The sequence below is a fragment of the Fusarium keratoplasticum genome, chromosome 8 (assembly GCF_025433545.1).
Source record: "Fusarium keratoplasticum isolate Fu6.1 chromosome 8, whole genome shotgun sequence".
Taxonomy (NCBI): domain Eukaryota; kingdom Fungi; phylum Ascomycota; class Sordariomycetes; order Hypocreales; family Nectriaceae; genus Fusarium; species Fusarium keratoplasticum.
This window is the reverse complement of record NC_070536.1, coordinates 1,405,388-1,427,564: the sequence shown is the minus strand read 5'-3', so window position 1 is coordinate 1,427,564 and position 22,177 is coordinate 1,405,388. Positions and strand designations below refer to the sequence as shown.

At 51.7% G+C, this 22,177-nt stretch overlaps 6 protein-coding genes and 1 pseudogene across 7 annotated transcripts, besides 1 other annotated feature; 3 read left to right on the top strand and 4 right to left on the bottom strand.

The window, feature by feature from the left end:
• Positions 1 to 454: 454 nt before the first annotated feature.
• On the bottom strand, positions 455 to 1,431 carry NCS57_01027500 (uncharacterized protein; the record flags this gene model as incomplete). Its single annotated transcript, XM_053060023.1, has 3 exons — positions 455 to 737; positions 787 to 1,034; positions 1,081 to 1,431. The coding sequence occupies 3 exons, from the start codon at positions 1,429 to 1,431 to the stop codon at positions 455 to 457; spliced, it is 882 nt and encodes a 293-aa protein (XP_052910417.1).
• Positions 1,432 to 2,038: 607 nt separating this feature from the next.
• On the top strand, positions 2,039 to 5,444 carry NCS57_01027400 (uncharacterized protein; the record flags this gene model as incomplete). Its single annotated transcript, XM_053060022.1, has 2 exons — positions 2,039 to 2,260; positions 2,310 to 5,444. Exons 1-2 carry the CDS (start codon positions 2,213 to 2,215, stop codon positions 5,442 to 5,444), a joined length of 3,183 nt encoding a protein of 1,060 aa, XP_052910416.1. The 5' UTR covers positions 2,039 to 2,212.
• A 3,162-nt stretch (positions 5,445 to 8,606) lies between these two features.
• On the top strand, positions 8,607 to 10,384 carry NCS57_01027300 (annotated as a pseudogene). The gene is made up of 2 exons: positions 8,607 to 8,865; positions 8,916 to 10,384.
• Positions 8,607 to 10,384: a sequence feature.
• Positions 10,385 to 10,880: 496 nt separating this feature from the next.
• NCS57_01027200 (uncharacterized protein) lies at positions 10,881 to 11,614 on the bottom strand (the record flags this gene model as incomplete). Its single annotated transcript, XM_053060021.1, has 2 exons — positions 10,881 to 11,381; positions 11,411 to 11,614. The coding sequence occupies 2 exons, from the start codon at positions 11,612 to 11,614 to the stop codon at positions 10,881 to 10,883; spliced, it is 705 nt and encodes a 234-aa protein (XP_052910415.1).
• Positions 11,615 to 13,382: 1,768 nt separating this feature from the next.
• Positions 13,383 to 14,699, bottom strand: NCS57_01027100 (uncharacterized protein; the record flags this gene model as incomplete). Its single annotated transcript, XM_053060020.1, has 1 exon — positions 13,383 to 14,699. The coding sequence occupies one exon, from the start codon at positions 14,697 to 14,699 to the stop codon at positions 13,383 to 13,385; it is 1,317 nt and encodes a 438-aa protein (XP_052910414.1).
• A 3,188-nt stretch (positions 14,700 to 17,887) lies between these two features.
• Positions 17,888 to 19,191, bottom strand: NCS57_01027000 (NAD(+) diphosphatase; the record flags this gene model as incomplete). The annotated part of the gene is made up of 2 exons (XM_053060019.1): positions 17,888 to 18,576; positions 18,630 to 19,191. 2 exons carry the CDS (start codon positions 19,189 to 19,191, stop codon positions 17,888 to 17,890), a joined length of 1,251 nt encoding a protein of 416 aa, XP_052910413.1.
• A 1,287-nt stretch (positions 19,192 to 20,478) lies between these two features.
• NCS57_01026900 (uncharacterized protein) lies at positions 20,479 to 21,766 on the top strand (the record flags this gene model as incomplete). Its single annotated transcript, XM_053060018.1, has 4 exons — positions 20,479 to 20,555; positions 20,620 to 20,642; positions 20,699 to 20,841; positions 20,906 to 21,766. The coding sequence occupies 4 exons, from the start codon at positions 20,479 to 20,481 to the stop codon at positions 21,764 to 21,766; spliced, it is 1,104 nt and encodes a 367-aa protein (XP_052910412.1).
• Positions 21,767 to 22,177: the final 411 nt, after the last annotated feature.

Below are 22,177 nucleotides of genomic sequence, written 5' to 3'. Positions count from 1 at the left end.
GCAGGTGGGGATGAGCATGGCAATCACGGAGATGTCGGCGATAGTTGCCTGGATTACTTGCACTTGCGCGCTTACCTAACCCTACAGCATTTGTATGTATCTAAGCCGTTGTGAGCTTACCCTGCACATTGAATGGGCGGAATCATGTGTTGTTGTTTTGGCACGACGTTTCCGGTCATTCGCTGTTTGCGGCCTCAATTTACCTTTCAGATAAGGTTCTTCACGTGATGTAAATCTAAATTGCTTTCATCTTGAATTCCTTTGTGCTATCTTATTGAGTCGTTGTTAATGAGTCATCTTACTGGTGCGTTGAAAACCCGTAATATTACCCACATACGCGATGCAGTCCTGACTGACTCACAGAGTTGCAATAGGTACTATAGCTATGCGTATGGCCCGTTCTTACAACCTGGACCTAGCGAAAAAAAAACATGACTATGCTGACATAGATTAATTACTTTGCAAGAGTTCCCAGGAACTCAATCACCCGCTTGGTAAGCCATTCCTGAGCCTCAGGCTGGTCAACAGTGTGACTTGCGCCAGGAATAAGCCCCGACAAGGGGCTTACTACTGGGTTCAGTTCCTGGTACTTCTTGTTGCGAGCTGCCTGGTCAACGCGCTCAGGCACATACTCGTCATTTCCAGAGTGAAGAACCAGAACTGGCTTCTCGAAGCGCGCCCAGTTCGCTGCAACTCTCTCCTCGTCAAGATCGGACGAGAAGTAATCGTCATCACCTCTGTGCACAGCGTCAGCTTGTGGCAAACATACTCCACCATGGAACATACCCTGGGGCAGCAAGAGACTGGAATCGATAGGCCGAGATGGGTGCCCCCAAGACGGCGGGAATCATATCAAAAGGCATACAGTCGCCTTCTTTTCCCTCGGCAATCATCTTGGCCGCAAGATCAAGGCTTGGCTGAGGATCAGGCATAATGAGGTCCAGTGTCTCGCGATCCGAGATGGGGCCTTGCATGATGAAGCCGTCGACACGCTCATTGTTGTGCTTGGCATAGTTGGTGTACTCGATGCAGTCCTACAACTTGTCAGAGATTGCCAAACGGGGTAATTGGCAGACATACCTGGCAACCAGTGGAAGAACCAAACAGGACAATCTTCTCCTTGCCGATGCTTCGAAGATACTTGACCAAAGAGGAGATGTCCTCCACATCGTTGGAAAGGCTTGAGATACCAAATCCGATAAAGGAGCTGCGCATGCGGATCTCGAAAACAGAGTAACCAAGTTCCTTGGCCTCCTCCAGTCGCTGAGCTAGGAGCCGGGTGTAGGGGATAGTGTGAGGACCATCTGTGAGACCACCGATGAAGATGACAGCATTCTTAGCTGAGGCAAGTCCAATCTCGTATGCGCAAGAGGCTCGAGTCTTGGACTCGAAAGGATGAACGGTAACTGAAAAGGGACCGGAAGGAGCCATGATTGCTTTATTTGTCGTGGTCTTTGTTGTCGTGGTTGAATGAGCTTTGTGGTGGTTGTTCCTTGAGAGCAGAGGTGCGGAGAGCGTCTTGACAAACTAATGCGGTATATATAAGCTGCAGTCCTGGGTTTGGAACAGTGGGTCCCTCGTTCTCTTACCAAATGGTTCAATCGGGGGGACTTTGGTTGAAAGAGCCAAGTCTGTAGTTTTCCAGTGGAAACCAGCCTCTTCATGCTGTAGTTGAGAGCATTCAACTCTGGGTGTAGCTGCGAGATCGGACGGATACGATTACGATAGAGCACAGTGCATGATGACATCAGCAGGCGTGGGATGGTTTAGAGGTTGTGCAGAAGACTCCTGCAATGAAATGGTGTTATAGTAGAAAATGAGAGATTGGTGAATATGCAAAAACATCATTTTGTTAATTGTGTTATTTGCTCAGGTTGTTAATGCTTTGAGCTCTTGGCTGAGTTATCAGCCTCGTTCAACACCTCGAGACCCTCTTTTGTACAGTTTTTAGAAATCTCACACTGTACAGCCACATCTCAGTTCCTAAAGATCGTGAAGTGCCCCTCCACCTTTTCTGGCTTCACAAGCGACGCTTCTCAGCACATCTAAACCACCGTCCTCTATTGTCAAGCCAAGAAACTCACATAAGTATCGATTTTGCACATTTGCCAAGCACTCTCGGCGCATTCGCATTCGTATTCGCTTATTCCTGATCTTGAGCTGTGGAGAGTATGCATGTGTAGCTGGTAAGGAGCTTCTCGCTTCACCTACGATGGCGTCTACATCCAGCAGCCAGGAGAGGAATGAGTTTTTCCAAAAAGTTGGCCACCCTCCCATTCACAACTAGAAAGCATCTAACAAAAGTATAGCTCAAGCCATGCTGCGTCAAGATCAGCCAGTTGGCCATACGGGAGGCCGACAATCCAGCTTCCGCTCGCGAGTTGACCGAGCTCACAGGGCGAGTGCTGGAAATTCTGAATGAGCAAATCCAGCGAAATCCGTTGGCGCTGGACGAAAAACTCTCTGAATATGTCTTCTTCCCGCTCTACCACATCTTCCGTCAGATGGATCAGTACCCCATGCCCTTGATCGAAAACTGCATCAAGGCACTCGCTATCTTGATCACTCATGGATGGAAGACCAAGATTTCTGCAGAGCTGGTGAAACAAATATTGAGTCTTCTGACCTTTATACTGGATGGAACACCTGGCTCTGCCCAAAAACGACCTGTGGCCGAGGAGACTGCGCTGGAGGCGTTTCGTGGACTCACTGCCCTTTTCACCACAGCTGGCACGTCAACCACGGCGGCATCGGGACTCTCGGAAGCAGAAACTATACCTGCGCTCGGCCACGGTGTCACTGTCATGCTAGATGGAGTTGTCAGCGGCGCAACACCCCAAATACAACAAGAAGCGTTGCGAGCCCTGCAAGCCGTGTACCACACCATCAAAGAGCCTGCCGCGCTGGCTAGTTTCCTCCCGGGCACTGTCTCTTCGCTGGCAAAGGTTGCATCCTCTCCGAACCGATACAAGGGGAACGTTCTTGCAAAGTGTCTCGAGACCGTGAGTCTGGTGTTGACAACCGTTCTGGCTGATCTTAGAACGCGGTCAATACTGGCCAAGTCCGAGGCCGAACAAGAGGATGAAGATCATGACAACAAAATACTCTCTCCTTCATGGCTCAAGGCATCCGCTATCCAAGTCAAGAAAGCACTCTCTACGATGATGAGGCTACGAACCCACGATTCCGCCGAGGTCAGGTCCGCCCTCAACAAACTTTGTGTCGTCATCTTGGATGAATGCCACAAGACCTTGGAAAATTGCGCGAACATCTTGATCGAGACGGCAATCGTTCTTGGAGAGACAGAGGAAAAGACATCCCTGACGCAAACCAGCCTGCAGGATCTCGTCAGCATCTACCCAGAACTTGGCGAGATCGTCAAGACTACAGCCTACAACTGGATGTCTAGTCTGTCGCGTTTGATGCAAGGAGCAGACGAACAAGCGAAACGAGACGCGATACGAAACGTTTTGAAGGCACTCGAACTACTCAAAAGCCTACACATACAGTCGTCGACTCTCGAGGATTCAATGTCGACCATGCTTCGGGACAGCGTTGTTTCACTTGTTCAGGCATCGAAGATTCAGCCAACAAACGAAATCACCGATGTGAAACTGATTGCTGGGGGAGATTCAAGCGAGTACAAGGACGCACAATATCAGCCTATTCTTCTACCTTCCGAGAGCCAGAAAGATATTCGGGGTGAGATGGCGTCGCTTATTTCTTTCCTCGGCTCGTCCACCCAGAAAGTGAGGCTCGCAAGTAGTATGCTGGAGCAGGCGCAGGAGTCTGGAAACTCAGTCGGGCAAGTTTCTGCCTTTTGGCTTTGCTTCCAACTAGTCAAGGCTAGTCATAGGGCTTCAGCAGAGGAAGACATGTTCTTGAACCTCTCATCTCTCAGCGACCCGGCTGGGGATGTGGAGGGCGTTTTCAACGAGCTATATACGACGGCAGTACAGATTCTCGACCGTCACACAGAGGTAGAGCCCGTTGACTGGCGACTGGAAGCTCTTGCCTTGGAGGTTACTGCCTACACAGCTCAGAGGTCAGGAGAATCATTTCGACCAGAACTGATCGATGTGCTGTTTCCAATCGCAACATTCTTGGGATCTAATAGCCAAGGCCTACAGAAGCACGCTATCGTCACGCTGAACACCATAGCAGCCTCGTGTGGATATGCTAGTGTGTCGGAACTCATCATCAGCAACGTTGATTACATGGTCAACTCTGTCTCTCTGCGGCTGAACACTTTGGATATATCGCCGGCATCGATCAATGTCTTGACCATGATGATCCGATTAGCAGGTCCTCGACTAGTCCCTTACCTTGACGATGTCATTGACTCCATTTTCGGTGCCTTGGACAACTATCATGGCTACCCGGTGTTTGTGGAAAACCTCTTCAGTGTGCTTAAAGAGGTGGTGGATCAAGGTGTTCGTTCAGACATGCTCTTGTTGGAACACCAGACGAGCTCAAAGCCAGATCACCGAAAGAAAGCGCAGAAGAAGGATGAAATATCTTCTCTCTTGGATACCCTGGTAAAGAGAAAAGAGAGAACCTCTCGCGACGAGACGGAGACAGATCAAGTGCGCGGCCACCCAACGATACCTTGGAAGAAGGAGGACAAGAAGGAAGACGACGAAGATGGGGCAAATCCTCCAGCCGAGGAAGAAAAACCTCCAAACTCTCAAACGTACCAGTTGCTGCTGAGAGTGGCAAACCTAACCCAACACTATCTGACATCCCCGACGCCAACACTACGGAGGTCACTGCTAGAGCTGCTGACAACGGCATCTACAGCTCTGGCTCCCGATGAGGACGCATTCTTGCCACTGGTCAACTCGATCTGGCCGGTGGTAATTGACAGGCTGCATGATCCTGAAGCTTATATCGCGGTCGAGGCGTGCCACGCTCTGGCTGGGCTCTGCGCGGCAGCAGGAGACTTCCTCAGCTCTCGGTTCAAGACGGACTGGGCCGATTGGCTTCGGGGGTGGTGTCGCAAGGCTAAGCTTGAGGCTTCCGGGCGACCGGGGCAGACCAAACCCCGTGGGGAAGTTAGGATTACGCGGGGACGAGAGAGCGACGATAGCCGAATTGTGATGCCCCTGAGGAGCGGAGGCAGCCTCGGTGGCAACCCGCAGGCGGTGACACCGTACTCCGGTGGTGACCTGGGGAGATTTGCATCGCCGGCGCGAGTGTGGGGGGCCACGATCGAGCTATTGACAGCAATAGTGTCGCACGTTCACGTGGACGAGGACATGTTTGACGACATTCTGGACCTACTGTCAGACGTTTTGGAGCGCAACGTTGGAGTGCGGGAGGCATTGGAGGCTGTCAACGGGGACGCGGTGTGGCTGGTACGATATGAGCGAGGGAATGTCGAGCCTCTACCGACACCTCAGATGGATGGCATTGTATTTACTGCCATGGAAATAGCTCAATAAAGGTAGAGATTGCAGTATCAAGGCTCTGGAATGATGATGCAAACCGGCACACGCTTTGCCGGTCAAGGGGACTTCGCCTTTCCGTGATTAGCTATCAGCAAAACATGCTAGAGACGCCACCTGGCAACGAGTTTCCTAATTGGCACATTTACAGAGAAAGATTTACGTCAAGGTTTCAACGGCAGCTAGTCTGCGCGAGTTGGTTGGTGGTTGAATGACATTCAGACAGATATGCTTTGGCGTGATAGCCTCGGTGTAGACATGCAGAAGTCTGCTGACGGCTCTGCGGGAGATTTGAGTATCTTTTAGCAGGCTGGAAGCAGTAGCTGTGACGCGAATCCATTCAGCCAAGTGTTTGGTATCTGTTTAGTTGATCCTGGTTTCTGGACCTTTAGTAGTCGTCGACACACATGCAAAGATGGCTCATCTGAAAAAGCTTACAAGGGCACCTATACTTTACATTATAATACTGTACCTGCCCTAGGGTAAGAGAAGGGATCTACGGGAAGTCAAGTCACATGCGATTATGCTTAAGCTGCCTAGGTGTGGCGAGCATGACACGAGTGACAGTAAGAGAGAACTTACCACTCCGTTGGGCCAGCTACCGTCGCAATGCCCTAACGAAGCGAATCCCGACAAACTAGAGGCAAACAGCTGAAACCCGTACCCAGCATGGACATTTGCCAATCATGCCATGGAGAGCCTCTGGAATGGTCAGAACCGGCATCACCAATGCTGGTGGTACGATTCAATGTCTCGCGCGGCTCACGGGGCTAGCAGGCCATGCTAGGGGCGCCACCGGACAAACCGTCCAAGGCTTTGGTGACAGTCGCCGCGATGGCTTCTCATGGATCGAGAAGTTGACAGTGAACAAGTTGATCCGATGACAGACAAAGCTTACGTGGGGAAAAATACAGAGGCCAAGGCCTAGATCTTGATGGTGGACGGTTCCGCAGTGGGAACATTGGCAAACTTCTCCGCACCGACCAGACCATGGGGTCCTCGCAGGCCTCATGGGTATGGGTCTCTATTCACACCTTCTTCAAGGGGCTAGCGCCGTGAGGCTATTAGTTGGAGTAGCACGTATTGCTGTCCCTCCCCCTCCGAAATGTATTGGATCCCCTCTGGTCTGACCCCTTTCCCTCGCCATCTTACCCCAGATACGCTGTCGCGTCATGACCGCAGAAGGGCAAACGATTTCGTAATGGAATCTCGAGTTTAACAGTCTCGACTCTGGGGGAGGATCCTCCTCTAGATCCTCCCCAGATTCTGGGTCCTCGTCGTGACCACTGCGCTCAGATGGAAATCTCCATTTCCCCAGAAAAGCCAAGAGATGGGTTTGGGGGGGCTGAGCCTCACGCCTGTTTGAACGTGAGGGGAAAAAAGCAACCAGGTGAGGAGAAGCAGAGGAGGGCTACACAAAACACACACACACACACACACTATGCTGCCGCTGATATCGGTGGCATCGGCCAATCAAGGGGTCCCCGATGATATCAGCCAAGTGTTCGATACGCTCGTCTCACAGAAGAGATAGCACCCCTGTCTGGCGTCGCGACAGCTGAAGAGAAAACAAGAGGGGGGGGATGCCTCCAACTCGCTTGGTCCAAGCAGCAAGCCTAGATTTCGTCAATTATCCACCCTGGCTATCCCACCGGAGACTTGGTCGATTTTGGCGTGTTGGAGCGGGGAGGGATCCAATCAGAGGCAAAAGGTAGGACAGGTCAGAGATGCAGTCTAGAAGCCTTCTAGCGCTGGTGACTAGCTCAACGCTTGCCACCCTCCCTCACAACAAAACACGACACATGTGTGTGTGCCAAGCAGATTTGGCGTTGAGATGTGTCCTTGGCAATCGCCGAGACGGCTCCCCGAGATGCCAAGGTCTTGTCCTGCAAGGCACTACTTGGCATCGCGAGATGACATCTCAGGATAACCAAACAGTCGGTTCCTCTCAACCAGGACATGGACTCTGGCAATTTGAAGACCGTCTCGTGTTGATTGAACCGGGTAGAGGTCAATACAAGGAATAATCATCATCATGACCTTCCCAAAGTAGCCCAGCTTGCTTATCGTTTGCGGACGTGGCGTATGAAGCCGGAGGGGGGAAAGAGGATCACATCCTTGGTGGCCCCATACAGGCACCTAACGACTTGCTCTCTAAAGATCCAGGGATCTTTGGACAAGGGCGGCCCAACGGAAAACAACCGAGAGGTTCTTTACAGGGTCAGGTCGGTCAGTGGCTGCGGCGGCAGTTGAAAGAGGCGTGCAACGTCGAGAGGCCAAGGAATGTTACGTGACGAAGTGCATCAGCGGTGCATAACAAAAATCCCCCAAAACAAGCAGAGGAAAAAAAAGCCACAATGCAAAAAGTCAGACTTGATCCCTCCGAGTCATGAGCATCATGGCATTCAATCTCCCGCTTCCAAAAAAGAAACAGAGTCAAAAAAGAACAAGCGATAAGCGCCTCCAAGCCGAACCGGGCCGGTAAACACCCATGACACGACCGGCACGACGACTCTCGCTCTCGCCGAACGACTTGAATCAAACTAGCAGGCTAAGCGCGACGGGCGGCACCGAGATAGGGGCAAACTAATGGAGGAACCAGTAGACTAAGCTACAGAGGCGAACGAACGGATGGTGGGTGGAAAGTCCTGTATCCACCACGATACGCGGTGGGGGAGAGACAGAGGACGAGGCCTTGAGATGGGGTCGCGACTTGACTCTTCGGTTGTGTCTCTAAACGTGGTCCAAAAATACCAAAAATGGCACTGTAAGAATGTCCAAGGTCTGTTCTACAATGATATCTTTTTCTTCATAATTTCCTCTCGAAAATCTGGGGTATCATCACATCCTTAGCCCATGCCTTTTCCCACTTGTCCAGCCTTTTCTGTCCACCACCAAAAACCCAAGCTTGCGCACCCTCTTTAGCCTCGAGATAAACTCTCCGGGGCCAACGAGCAGGATAGGCAGCTGCTTTTCTCAACCCGGTTAGAGTCCCCGGGGCCTGCCCTGCACACCATCGCCCCAGGTGATGGGTCACCCTCCATCTTTTGGGGCCAACTCCCCGGCGCCACCCAGACCAGGAGGGGGGAGCGCCAGAATCTAGAACACCACCCCAAAGGATATCACAGAGAGACCACTTCTGAAACGGATACAAATAGAGTCCCTTCCTCCCCTCGTCTTCTGTTTTCGAAGGCCAAGAGCTTCATCACTCTCATCTCTACATTCTCTACTTCCCTCTCCACCTTTCTCACTTACACGCAAACCATCCACACCATGTCTTCCGCACCCCCCGCCGACTACGGCAAGGAAGCCGTCGCCGACGTCAGATCCTCTCAGGATGTCGAGGCCGGTGAGACCACTCAGACTGGTTCTCTCCAGCGAGATCTCAAGAACCGCCACATGCAGATGATTGCCATCGGTATGTCCTCAACTCCACCACCCCTGGAACTCAACAACTAACCACAACAGGTGGCGCAATTGGTGCTGGTCTTTTCGTCGGTTCTGGTGGTGCCCTTCAGAAGGGTGGCCCTGCCTCTCTTATCATCGGTTACTTGATTATCGGTATCATGCTTCTGTGCACCTGTTTGGCCCTCGCCGAGATGGCCGTCCTCTACCCCATCAACGGAGCTTTCTTCACCTACATCTGCCGATTTGTCGATCCCTCCTGGGGCTTCAGCATGGGCGTTCAATATGCCCTAGCTTGGTTAACTGTTCTTCCCTTCGAGCTCATCGCTGCCTCCATCACCATCAAGTTCTGGAGAGACGATATCAACATGGCGGTGTGGGTTTCAGTCTTCCTGGCCGCCCTCATTATCGTCCAGATCTTCGGAGTCCGCGGCTATGGAGAAGTCGAATTCGTCCTCAGTATCATCAAGATCTGCGCCTGTGTTGGTTTCATCATCCTCGGTATTGTCATCAACTGCGGTGGTGCCGGCAACAAGGGATACATTGGCGCCAAGTACTGGCACGACCCCGGTGCTTTCACCACCTTCAAGGGTTTCTGCAGTGTCTTCGTCGTTGCTGCCTTCTCCTTTGGTGGTACTGAGATGGTTGGTCTGGCCGCTGCCGAGTCTGCCAACCCCCGCAAGTCTATCCCCATGGCTAGCAAGCAGGTCTTCTGGCGAATTGCCATCTTCTACATCCTGAACCTGTTCATCGTCGGTCTCATCCTCCCCGCCAACGACCCTCGTCTCATGGGAGCCAGCGGTGCCAACACTAAGGCCTCTCCCTTCGTTCTTGCTATCCAGGATGCCGGTATCAAGGTCCTCCCCAGCATCATGAACGCTGTCATCACCATCTCCGTCCTCAGTGTCGCCAACTCTTGCACTTTCGGCTCTACCCGAACCATCCAGGCTATGGCTGAGCGCAACATGGCCCCTGCCTTCTTCAAGTACATCGACTCCAAGGGTCGCCCCCTGTACTGTGTCCTCCTCCAGATCGCCTTCGGTCTCCTGGCCTACATTGGCGCTGCCCCCAGCGGTGGTGAGATCTTCGGCTGGCTCCTGGCTCTTACTGGTCTCGGCTTCCTCTTCGTCTGGGGCAGCATCTGCCTGGCTCACATCCGCATGCGCTCTGGTATGAGGGCTCAGGGCTTCAACATGGACCTCATTCCCTACCAGACTCCCTTCGGTGTCATTGGCAGCTACCTCGGTCTTGGCCTCAACATCATCGCCCTGATCGCCTCCTTCTACACTGCCCTCTACCCTGCTTCCGGCGCTTCCCCCAACGCCGAGACCTTCTTCAGCAACTACCTCGCCTTCTTCACCGTCATCCTCTTCTACTTCGGCTACAAGATCTTCACCCGCAAGTGGCGCATGTACATCCCCGCCTCCGAGATGGATCTGGCCACCGGTGCTGTCATGCTCGACGAGCCTGAGCCCAAGGAGCCCGTTTCCTGGTCCCAGCTGCCCAAGAGGGCCCTCCGAAACCTGTTCTAAATGGTTTGATTGCGAGTGAGATGGAGAGATACCCATATATGAAAGCGGAAGAAGTAACAATTGTACATTTTGGTCTGTAATATCCTTCAACGTTTAATATCAGCGAGGCGAGGAGCGTTCTTAAGCATATTCTGCAAATAGAAACAATACGCACGTGCAACTTCTTAAAATATCTCAACGGTTTCTTCCATGTGATGTGATTTCAACGGTTTCAGGTTCTCGTTCTTAGCTAAAGTGTCCACTACTTCTCAAAAGCACTTGGTGTGTTTTATGATGAACTCCTCTAACCCACCCCCTAAGGCCATCCTACCTGGTGACTCTTCTCTGGAGAAGTCTACTAAGCTCTATCGAGGCAGACCTTGTGAGCCTTCTGGCGCGCCTTCTCAAGCGCAGCAATCCCTTCGAGACATGCATTGTTGAGGGTCGAGATGACCGCCTGGTAGGTGTCGCGAACCTTGGTGAGCTCTTCCTCATGGGCCTTCTGAGTGTCCTCCATCTACTTGCGGTGACTCTCACGAACGGATTTGATGGCATCATCAGCGTACTTCTGGGCTTTCTTGAGCTCTTGCTCGTGAGACTGGCGCAACTCATTGACGGTCTGCTGGCGAATCTTGGTGTTGGCTTCAGCCGCCACACGAACCGAGGCAAGCTGCTGTTCAATGTTGGCAAAGACCTTGAGTACATCCTCTGGCTTGGAAATGAGAGGTCCTTCCATCTTGTCCACCAGGCCGGTTCCAACGGGGGCTTCCTTGGCTGGGAGGTTGCGAGGTCTCTTGGCAAGAGGGTACACGCTCTGGGTCGGCTCGGGGGTCCAGGCACGCTTGGAGAGCTCCGTGGCCTGTCTGAAACACTCCCCCAGTCTCTTCTGCTTGATAAAGCGATTCAACTGGAACGTGTGGGTAGTCGTAGGCCCGCTCACATTGGGCTCCCATTTCGCGAGATCGGCCTGCGGGAACTTGATCTGGGCAACGGCGGCGTATCGAGAGTAGAAGAACTCCTTGGGAAAAGGACCTTGTACGTAGTCACCTCGGCCCAAGTGTCGGGTTCGGGAAGGTCGGCCATGGCCTTGACTTTGCCCTTGTAGACAATCTCGGTGATTCCCACCCAGGCTTGCTTCTCCTTTCGCGACAGCTTCTCTGCCGCCCAGTCGAGCCAGTGCTTCTCCATGTGGCTGAGGAATAGTTCCTTATTCAGGGTTTTCTTGTCGTCTTTGACTTCCCAGAGACCCATGTTGATTGATGCTGGAGGAGTCAGGCTTGATTCTCCTATTGTCTGGATCAGTGCTGCTGAGCAGGGCCCTATGGGTCGATGTCCTACTCGTGAAGGATGAAGATTGCTCAGGTGCCAGCTTGTCTGACTCCATTCGAGACCAGCGAAGGAAATGGTAGAGGCGCTTGAGTGGTTCAACTAAGTGGTTTAAGTGGCAAAGTCCTTGAGCGAGAGTTGAGACTTGGAAAGGGAAAGGGAAAGGGAAAAGCTTTGAAAGGTTGAAAGTGGTGGGAAGCTTTTGAACCTTCAACGGCATTGATGCAAGTTTATGATGATGGAAGCGTTGGCTGTAGAAGGAAGAGAGACCGGATGATAATTTGGGAAGGACCATAAGGCCTAAAAGGCCATGATTAAAAGGCGAAAACCTGTGTAGGAATGATATACCGTAGATGACTCCACCTCAGTATCGTCTGAGTGATGCGTTACAACTGGCACAGAAGTGCTTGGGAAACTCCTTGAACCATCAAGATACCAGTGCTTCATCTCGGATTTCTGCTCATATTCGGTAATGCTATTGCAAAAATTTTACCAACGCAACTGACTGGCAAAAGCAGCATCTCTTCAGTTTCGCACTATCAGTCATAGACCGTGGTGTTGAGGTCTGTAAGTCTGTCCAACAAAGCCAATTGGAAGATAAAAGTTGGTAAATAAAAGACTTAGAAAGAACATTGATAACAAATAGCCTTTACTCGTCTCTTTGGGATACTCATGTTGAGAATTTCCGGTGAGATTCCCATCATAACTAGAATAGGCACATGCCCACTTGAACAAAGTCGACGCCTCCCACTCTTAACTTCTGTCAAGGTATAACTACTAAGGAAAATCTTCTTTGCCGCCTTACCAAAAACTATATCTATTTCAATCTATTTGCCATCAGGGGAATCTCCGTGGGTCCTCTTTCTTGATGCTCTTGGGGGGGGGCTATTTCACACACCGACTTGGCCATTTGATATGCGTCCATGGTCTGTTTCTCGACATCAGGATGAAATAAGTAGCCAAAATGATTCATCAATGGCCGTGGCTCCGTTTAGATCCCTTTATTTTACTTGTATATTACTATCATCTCAAATTCGAAGAGATGCTCGTAAAAATTCGTGAAAGATGGCCCTGTTGGGATGTCCAATCTCTACCACACCGAGTGCTTCCATTACCTACTGACATGATCACTACCTTTGAAGGAGAATTTCATACCTACCGCTGGCACTTAAATCTACATAAACCCCGTTTCTAAAATTCTTCGTGATCGATCTGCGCTGATGTGAAAGCATGTAAATACAGACGCCTCGCCCAATACCCCTGATTTCCCGAGTCCCCAATCTTGGCTTCCGTGCCGACAGCCCTGTGTGGTTTTCCTCTCCAATCCACCAGCCCCAGCTCCCTAGAAGCGCAAATTACCCATTCACACTCAAGACTCGGAGTCTGCGCGCGGCCGTTTCTTCACCCTCACCCTTGCGATCAGCGTCTTGTGACGTCCGAGACAGCGTTCCAGCAGCTCAGAGTCCTTCCAGTGTAGGATTCGGGGCAGGTAACTGTAGAAAACTGCGTATGCCACAAGCATACTCTTGGAATCAATATTGTTTGCCAGAGTTGCCATCTTGGAGAATTCTTTGCCATCTAAGTCTTTTGAGGAGGGGAATTGCTTGGCTAGAGCCCACCTTTCTTTCGCCCGTGTAGTGTCGAAACAGATGCTTGGGAGTAGTGTGTAATCCATGAGTGGGAGTAAGACCAGCTAAGCATCAACCAGTACCGGGCACTTTGGAGACCCACAGATGCTTGCGTCAGCAACCTGCTGGATGATCCTGGCCAGGGCGTCTCTGTCATCTTGACCCTTGGGGCCCATGAATAACTTCCCAGGGGTCTCCGTGCGTGATCCAACAAGTGAGAGGTTCTGTATCAACCTTTTATTCATCTCTCTCCACTCGCTGGCCACATAGCAGAACTCAGGGGCTTCAAGGGAAAAGCGAGTCCGCATCTTCTTAGCGAGCTTCTCCAAAATGTTTCTTGACACTTTATCGTCAAGAGCCTCAACAAGGCATCGTCCATGATTCAAGAATTGCTGGAGGTCGGAAGATGCCAGTCGCGCAAAAACCTCTCGAGTTCGGACAAAGTCGTAGCACTCGGTTAGATCTTCAGTGGCTTGGGCAATATTGGTCTGCCACTGTGAGTGGTGTTGAAGTGACCATGTCCAGAGTTTATCCTTGACATCCTTTGGGAGAACGCGAATGAAATCCTCAGTCAGCCACCCATTTATTGGCTCTGCAAGGGCGGCTTGGTCATGGTGTTGACTCCCAAGCTTCGCCAACACCATCGTGTACCCTTCCTGCATGACCTCTTCCCGACGAGTGACATAGACCTCCGAGAACGTCCGCTTCTGAAGCCAGTGCTCTCCCTGGGCCGGGATTTCCGCTTGTGAGATGCGCAAATGGATGAATAGTGGCAGTGTAATGGACTGCAATGGGTAGGCAGTAGGCTGACCCTGGTCGCTGTCGTCTATCATCTCTGCAACATGCAAGAGGTGGACGATCGCTCCACGAGGGAGGGTAGAAACGATTGGACCTGACAGTGACGACCAAAAGTCAATGGCACCTCCGATCCAACCCCAGAGCTCGCTCTCGTTGAAAGCACATATGAGTCGACTGTCCTTTTGAATGTGTATCCGTGGTAAATTGAGTGCCGCTGCAGCTGCGACGGCCACGGGAGCATTCATCATCCAAACGGTTCCTGGGGTATCTGGGTCCTCTGGGTCATATCGATCATCCGCGCCCTGCGCGGACTGAAGGCTATCAAGGCCAACCTGGTCGTAGCTATGTTTCTCCCATTCCTTGAAGTCGGTGGCATGAATGACGTCTGTATCATTCACCATCTGAACACAGGCGCGGAAGCAGCTCGCGTGGTCCGTTGGGTTTCTTCCAGCCAGCCTGAATATTTCGCCAGTCATCTGCCTGTTGACAGTTTCAAGTTCCCTTTCACCAAGCTCATGGACAGTCATGAGATTTTCCCTGGAATTGGTGGGCTCATCTTCTTCACTTGAACTGCTCGAAGACATGGTGGACTCGGTGTCGCTGAGGAGACGGCGTAATGCGAACTGGGTTCTAGTTAAGCACTAGGTTGAGAACAAACTCTGGATAGGTTTGTGTATAAAAGCTCACTTCGAGATTCTTCAGTGTTCGCCAAGTGACGTCGTCGAGGTAGTCTCCGGTACTTGTTTCGTCAAGGTGGACCCAGAGTTGGCGGGAGATGAGGCGAGGGACGACTCGTGGGCGACACTCCACAGCTGTAGGAGGGAAAGGGGGTATCGGAACAAGTATTGAACTCGAGCCGGCTGATGAATGGAACGAGGCGACGTTGGTGTGAATGGGGTGGGAACTGACCCAGCAGTTGAGGTAGGGTCGTGCAGAAGAGAAAAAGAAGACGCAAGGAGAAGAGCGGGTTATGATTGAAGAACTTCGAAACTTTGCCTTTACATGATTAAAAAGAAAAAAGGATAATACTAAGGGGAGGTAGACGTTTGTTAGATCTCCGTTGTAAGGTGACACAACCTCACGACTCGGGTGATTTTCTAAAATCCTGCCTCCTCTCGCCTGCCTCACGGTAGAAATACCCCACTGACCCTTTCAGGCTTTGTCGGTGAATCATGGACAATAGCAAACGGCCTCCATCGGCCCCGGTGAATGTTTGCATTCAGGGAAAGGCTTTTAGAACAGGGGATTACGGCGATGCAGCGGCTGGAGTGCCCCCCTAACTCCGAGGCACTCTCCTTCGCGATAGAGGGGATGACCTCAGTCAATCCGGTCCCCGGGGGTCGCTCCTTCCCGTCATGTCAAAAAAATGAGAGCCCATACTCATGTTGCTCCTTCCCATCTAAGCCCAAGAAGGAGAAGAAGAAGGAGTTGAGGCCAATCGGGATTTTAGTAAGTTTACTACCTCGGTACTTATACTAGTCAGCATGGGTACTGGCATTTCATGTTCTAGATCCCGTTGCCCATATGGCCGAGGAGGAGGCCAAGTTTCGGTGTTGTGTGGTGATAGCGCTTTGGAAGCAGTAGGGAGACTTCTACGACCATCTCCCCACCTCACCATCGACTGGAGCATCGAAGATACGTTGGGGGCCCCTGCCTGTCGTGTTCGGGAGTGCTGGCTGTTCCCACATGCATTTCGTGGGAAGGACAAGCTGGAGAAACATCTCCAGACCAGCAAGGTGTGGGCAAGTACATATTTCTAACATTTAAGTTAAGTATACTAACCAATGCTTAGGAGCTCAATGCCAACCATCGCCCCGCTACCCCTTTTCAGGGGCAGAACGTTTCGGTTGTTATGCCGCGACGACCACTGAAGCTGACAATCATCTTTTCCGGCGCCCACGCCGCTTTACGAAGCTGTTGGGGACGGGTGGGGAGAGGTTCGATTTTGATAATGGATGTCGGAGCGAAGCAGTGCGCCTCCATCATGAGTGGGCAACTGGAGGTTCTACCTCGATTCCCTGAGGGCTCTTGGGTGCAGTCTACCTGCGTGCGGCCGTGATGAGGGTTACGTAGGATTAAGCCTTTAACTTAGCTATATCTTAGGATAAGAGTCAAGTAAATATTTAAAAGCACTTATAAAAACTTCGTTTTATCTTAGATTATTGTTTTTTAATGTTTATATAATAAAAGAAAAGAAATATCCAAGACAAGGATAAATTTATATAATTTCTTAGATTTATATTGTAAATAATTTACAGAATTTAAGACATTATATGGCATGTTGCTTACTGACTCGTTTGTCGGAAAGTGTTCCACCCCTTTGGTGACCTCAAGAACGACCTTGCTAGACCTGAGTCGGTCGGGTCATATGAAGCACGCAGGCATGATATGACCCAAAGAATGAGATGAGCGTCTGTTCTGTAGCATGGAGCGTTCCCTGTGGTAAATCCACTGCCTCGGTGCCAGTCCAAACACACAGAGGGAAAACATGTCGATGTTCTTCTGGAGCCTTTCGAGCCACCTGGTAATGGCGCTCAGTATCGTTTCGAACCGCGGGGAGATGAGGTTGGTTGCGTTTCTGAAACTTGCGAGTGTGTCCGATGTAGATGGCGAAGTCGTGGAGATTCTGGTGGTCCGTATCCTGATGAGTGTAGAGACGGATGTAAATGCCAACACAGCCCTGAGAAGGCCAGGTAGATGACAACAGACAGAGGCCCATGAGGTCATTAGCGCTCCAGCTTAGGCCCTTGTCGAGTATCTGTCTGAATGCAGGGAGGAGACCGGAGAGAATAGCCGTCCGAATATTGCGGTTGCTGATAGTGCCAAGTATCGCTTGGCTAAAGTCCTCCTGGAGCCCTAACTCTCGTAGCTGAACTGAATTTGCACTGCTTTAGAGGGTTGCCCAGAAAGAGTTTTGAAATCGTTCAAAGAATGTACCACTCATGCCGACGGAAACGGTCATCTGGGTAGAGGGTCCAACGCGGCGCCCGCCGGCTGCCAATCTGACACTGAGAGGCTGGAAAACACGTCCGGGGTGAGGGTCGAGCGGCGTAGCAGGGGAAAGTTGGTAGTATGATCGAGGGACGGCAGCTGGGTAGATGCGTTAGTTAGCCGCTGGCCTTTTTGGATTGGGCGTAGGCATAGGAAACTTACTATGAACGAAAGCGTTCTCGCGGACAAAGACCAGCCACCCCCATTGAGGATCAGGCGATGCCTCCGTGACTTGGTAGCCCTCTTCACCAGCGGGAATCGTGAACATGCCGTCTTCCTTGAGGTGCGATGGGACGGAGCCTCAGAGTTGGGAGGGCAGGTGAGCAGCTGAATCGTTATAATCCCAGGCGTGTCTCATCACCACCGCGTGCAGGTAACCAGGCTGCACCTGAGGCCCTTGGGGAATTGAGTGAGAACCTAACGGTTCCCTACGCATTGTGAAAGTGAAAGAAGTCAAGACGGCCGAACCACGCCTATTGACGAGGAGCCCCGTGAGAACGTGGTTCAACGCTGCCCCAAAAGCACGGGAAGCTGTGCTGGCCACAGGAGGATTGATGAATCTAACCTAAGAAACTCTGAGAACTATCCCTTATCTTAGATCTCGTTTTCTTATTCTTAGATTATTTTAACATAAAATGATGAAGAGATACTCATAAGAATTTACTAAGCATAGCTAGCCTTTATGTCAAATAGGGGTGTACCAACTGTCTGCTCCAGTCCGTATAAGTCATGCTTCAACGCTTCTATATTCCCTATTCTATGTATCTGTGAAGACTCGATCCTAGATCTTGGGAGTCGCGCTCAAATAACCTTCAACAACAGCAGTAATCAACCGGTTGGCAATAGCCTGGATAGGTGGCAGTCTAAGATCTCCCTCCTTGTATCCCTCAGGGGCAGCCTCTCCCAAGGGACTCGTCCCCGTCTCAAGCGCTCTGCGGACCTCCTCAATCTCAAACCACTTTGCCACCTCCAGTTCCTTGTCATTCAGGGTGATCTTCTCACCCTCTCCGGGGAGCGCCTGGGCAATAGCACCAATCATAAGACTCGCGGGGTACGGCCACGGCTGACTCGAGTGAATGACAACCCGTCCAACACGAACACCACTCTCCTCCCAAACCTCTCTTCGCACAGACTCCTCGATAGATTCGCCAGGCTCGAGGAAACCGGCAAGCGTGCTATACCAGTAAGGGGGCCAACGCTTCTGACGTCCAAGCAAGAGTCTTTTACCGTCTGCGGAGACGACGGCAGCGATCATGGTGGGATCAGTTCTGGGGAAGCAAACGTTGGAGACGCCGTGGCGTGTGGGACAGTCACCTCGAGGCTCGCCGCTGGCACCACCCTTGCGGTCCGTTGAGGGGCACACTCGCTTGTAACCAGCATGAACAGAGAGGTTTGGCTGTCCACAGCCAGCGCAGAAGGGGTTGCGGGCGTTCCAGTCCACAATAGACCTTGCCTGGGCGTACAGGGCGGCTGCAGGAACGTTAACAACTGTGTAATAGAAAGGTTAATCGGATTTGGCTTACCAGCGTCGGGGTTGTGGGACATGGCACGGGGGTTCTTGTCAAGCGAGAGACCCTTGCCCTCCTGGTCCGCCAAGAAGCTCGTCGCCTTTTCGGCATGGGTTCCCTTGGGGGTGATGTCAACGGCAAAGTAAGGGTGGCCCTTGATATCACCGTGATCTCCGGAGGCGATATGATCAGTCTCATTATCTCCTTCTAGCATGCCGAGGAATACGATAAGAGGCTTCGTCTGAGCGGAGTCGAACGCTTGAATCGCCTCATCCTCAGTGAGACCAAACGGATCTGGGCCGACTAGCGACTGAACCTCGTCAAATGTGAGATAGGCAAGCTTCTTCTTGTCCACGACAAGAGGGTTCAGGTCGTTGAGGGCCAAGTACCGGGCGGTGGGGCTCACGGCAGCCTTCCGCAGGAACGCAGCATCAGCGCGGAGGAATGAATAGCGGTTGATGCGGCCACCGGCATAGTAGTTGACAACCTCCTTTCCGAAGCGGCGAGTCAGCATCGAGTCGTCGTCTTGGAGAGCTGCAATGATGGGCAGCTCGGACAGCGGGGCGTCTGCTGGCATTGGGCGTGGGATAGATGGCTTGCGCGGAGGCGCTGGGATGGATTTGTAATGCGTGTAACGTGAGGGTATTGATGGGTAGAGTTGCCCAGCGAGAGTAGTGTGAAGGGGAAAGTTGGTGAATGAATATCGAAACTCAACTTAAGTCTATGTCTCAACGTAGATAATAACTTTGTGATGGTGTTTGTAACAAAAGAGGCGAGATTTTAAAACCGGTCGTCGGATTGTACTCCGAAATACCCGTTCTCAATCTAGGGTCCGCTCGTTGTTTGGGATCCATTGTGGGCCAGCGGTGAGGGGAGGTTACAGCTCCGTACCTGTTGCTTACAGACACCCACGTTGCGTTGCGGCGAAAGCGGGATGATTGCGGAGCGGGATGAAGCTTGAGTGATGAGTCAGTTTCTTGATATGGCCTGCATCGTGATTGGTGTCTTTATTGCTTTTGTCCAATCCAGAGTTGGAGGCTGTAACAGACTTGTAAGCCGGGGAACCTGAAGCTCTGGGTGATCGTCATGATGCCGTCCAATTGCCTCATTCACATCCATTGTTTGATCTCGCAAGCGTCGTCTTTAACACAGCCAACAAGTCTCAGATTTAATACAAAGAAATTTGTTTGCCCAGCCTTGAGTTTGCTTCCCTTGTTAATCTATCCAACAGCTTCAATTGGTCAAGCTGATAACTCAAGCCTTCCTGGCGCAGCATGGATGCATTGGCCATTCAAAGGCCCCAGGCCAGACAGGCCCAGATCTGCATCTCCCGCCCGTCGGGCCACTCCGCGGTGCCCCGGGCTCACCGAGGTCCCCTGGAAAAATCCTTCTTCAGCACATGCTCCAGGCGAGGTTTAGGGCACCTTCGGCCAAGTCCAGGGCATGTCGCTAGTGCATGCTTCCCCCGCATTCTTTCCAGGTGTGGTGACGTCTGCGCCGCTACCTTGGAACTATATTTGGTGGCACGTGGACCTCCAGCTCCTGTCGCGACCGGGACTGGAGAAGAAAAAAAAAATTGGCACCTGCACCGCAAACGAACGTGCGTGCGATTGTGGAAAAAGTCTTCCATTCTCTTTCCGAGTCACACCCCCCCAACATTCTTCCCTCCCTTTAAAACCTGCTTCGACGTCACCTTCAACTGCGCCTTACAACGGTTGGCCTTTTTTGAGCTGCGACGAATGCGCTGGAACGACAGAGTACGATAGCAAACGACATTCATCGATCGGCCCGGCTGGACGTGTCTGCTGCAAGCTAGGGTGCTGCTGCAGCTGCAGAGCTCTGCGATCCTTCGCCCAGGGTCATCATGACTTGGTTCAGCACCATGACGCCGCCCACTCAGATCCTCAACCTCGATGTTGAAGCCATCTCGGGCATTTGTGGGTTAGTACATTCCGTTCATCTTGTCCTCAATCGATGCAGTAGCTGACTCGACCCTTCTCTACAGCTCCATCTCCATCGCCTGTTGGGGTAAGTCTTGCGCCTCGCTTCATACCATCTCGAGCATAGCTGACTCCCTCGTCCAGTCGTCGTCTTCTCTCCTCAGATCATCCAGAATTTCCAACGCAGCAGCGCCGATGCCCTTTCCATCCAATTCATCATCGTCTGGCTACTTGGCGATGTCTTCAATATTCTGGGTGCTGTCCTGCAGGGCGTCCTGCCGACCATGGTACGATTTTGTGCTTTTTGCCCCCCTCGCCCAAACGTCAATTGCTCACCCGTCTACTCTCTAGATCATTCTTGCCATCTACTATACGATCGCCGATATCGTCCTCCTCGGCCAGTGCTTTTACTATCGCGGATTCACCTGGCGCGACCCTCCGGCCCACGCTCCGAAACCGGCCAACCCAGCCCCAGGCGAACCCAATGAGCGCACTGGTCTACTATCAAACGGGTATCATCACCACGAGCGCCGAGGCTCAGACTGGTCGGGCCTGTCGCCAGCTGTTCCGCATATCGCTGAAGATGCCATTCCGCTAGAACCCACTGTCCTTCAAACCCTGATCTGGAACACCATCATCGTCATGATGGTGATCGCAGCCGGTGTTCTTGGATGGTTCCTCGGGCAAAAGGCCTCTGGCGATAAGGACAACACTGGTGGCGAAAAGCAGGATTCTTTGGAGTTCAATCTTCTTGGCCAGATCTTTGGATATCTCTGCACTGTCGCCTACATCGCTTCTCGCCTTCCTCAGCTCATCCTCAACTGGCGGCGCAAGACGACTGATGGGCTTAGCATGCTCTTCTTCCTCTTTGCCTGCCTCGGAAACATCACCTACGTCCTCTCCATCTTCGCCTACGAGCCCAAGTGCAAGCATGAACACTGCAAGCCTGGTGAGGCCAGTCGCATTTACGGAAGATACATCCTTGTCAACCTCAGCTGGCTCGCTGGCAGCCTCGTTACTCTGTTCCTCGATCTCGGCGTCTTTGCCCAGTACTTCATGTACAGCAACCCGGAGAGTAATAACATTGATGGTCGCCAAAGGCACAACAACCCCATTGAAGACGAAGCAGAGTACGACGATGATCAGAGCATTGACGAGGATCGCTGGGACCAACGCCCATTGCTTCAGAGGGGCGACTCTGTCTACCCCTGATTCATATCATCCTTGAAAGTCTACGCCTCAGACGGCAGTTTCTTGTTTTGCTTCTACTTTCTTTTTACTACTATCTCTTTCTCTTAAACTTTTCTAGGGCATGTAAAGAACGGGAATATGAAAGGCGTTCGCTACCGCGAGGTAAAATAAAAACGGGAAAATTTGGGTTTGGTTACTCGGAGGAGTTTGCACGATGCGTATTGCTTTCTGAAAATCATCAGCCATAGGTTAGAGTTTATTATAGGTATGAAAAAAGAAGATACCGATTATTGCGCATGGAAAGATGTTGGGTCACGGTGCTGCTTTGAGATAGATGTGGATGGTCAAACTTGTGAAGTTGGCGTCACCCTTGGCTTGGTCGATAGACTCAAGAGGACACAAGCATCATGGTTGAAGATGTAGCAAGAGCAC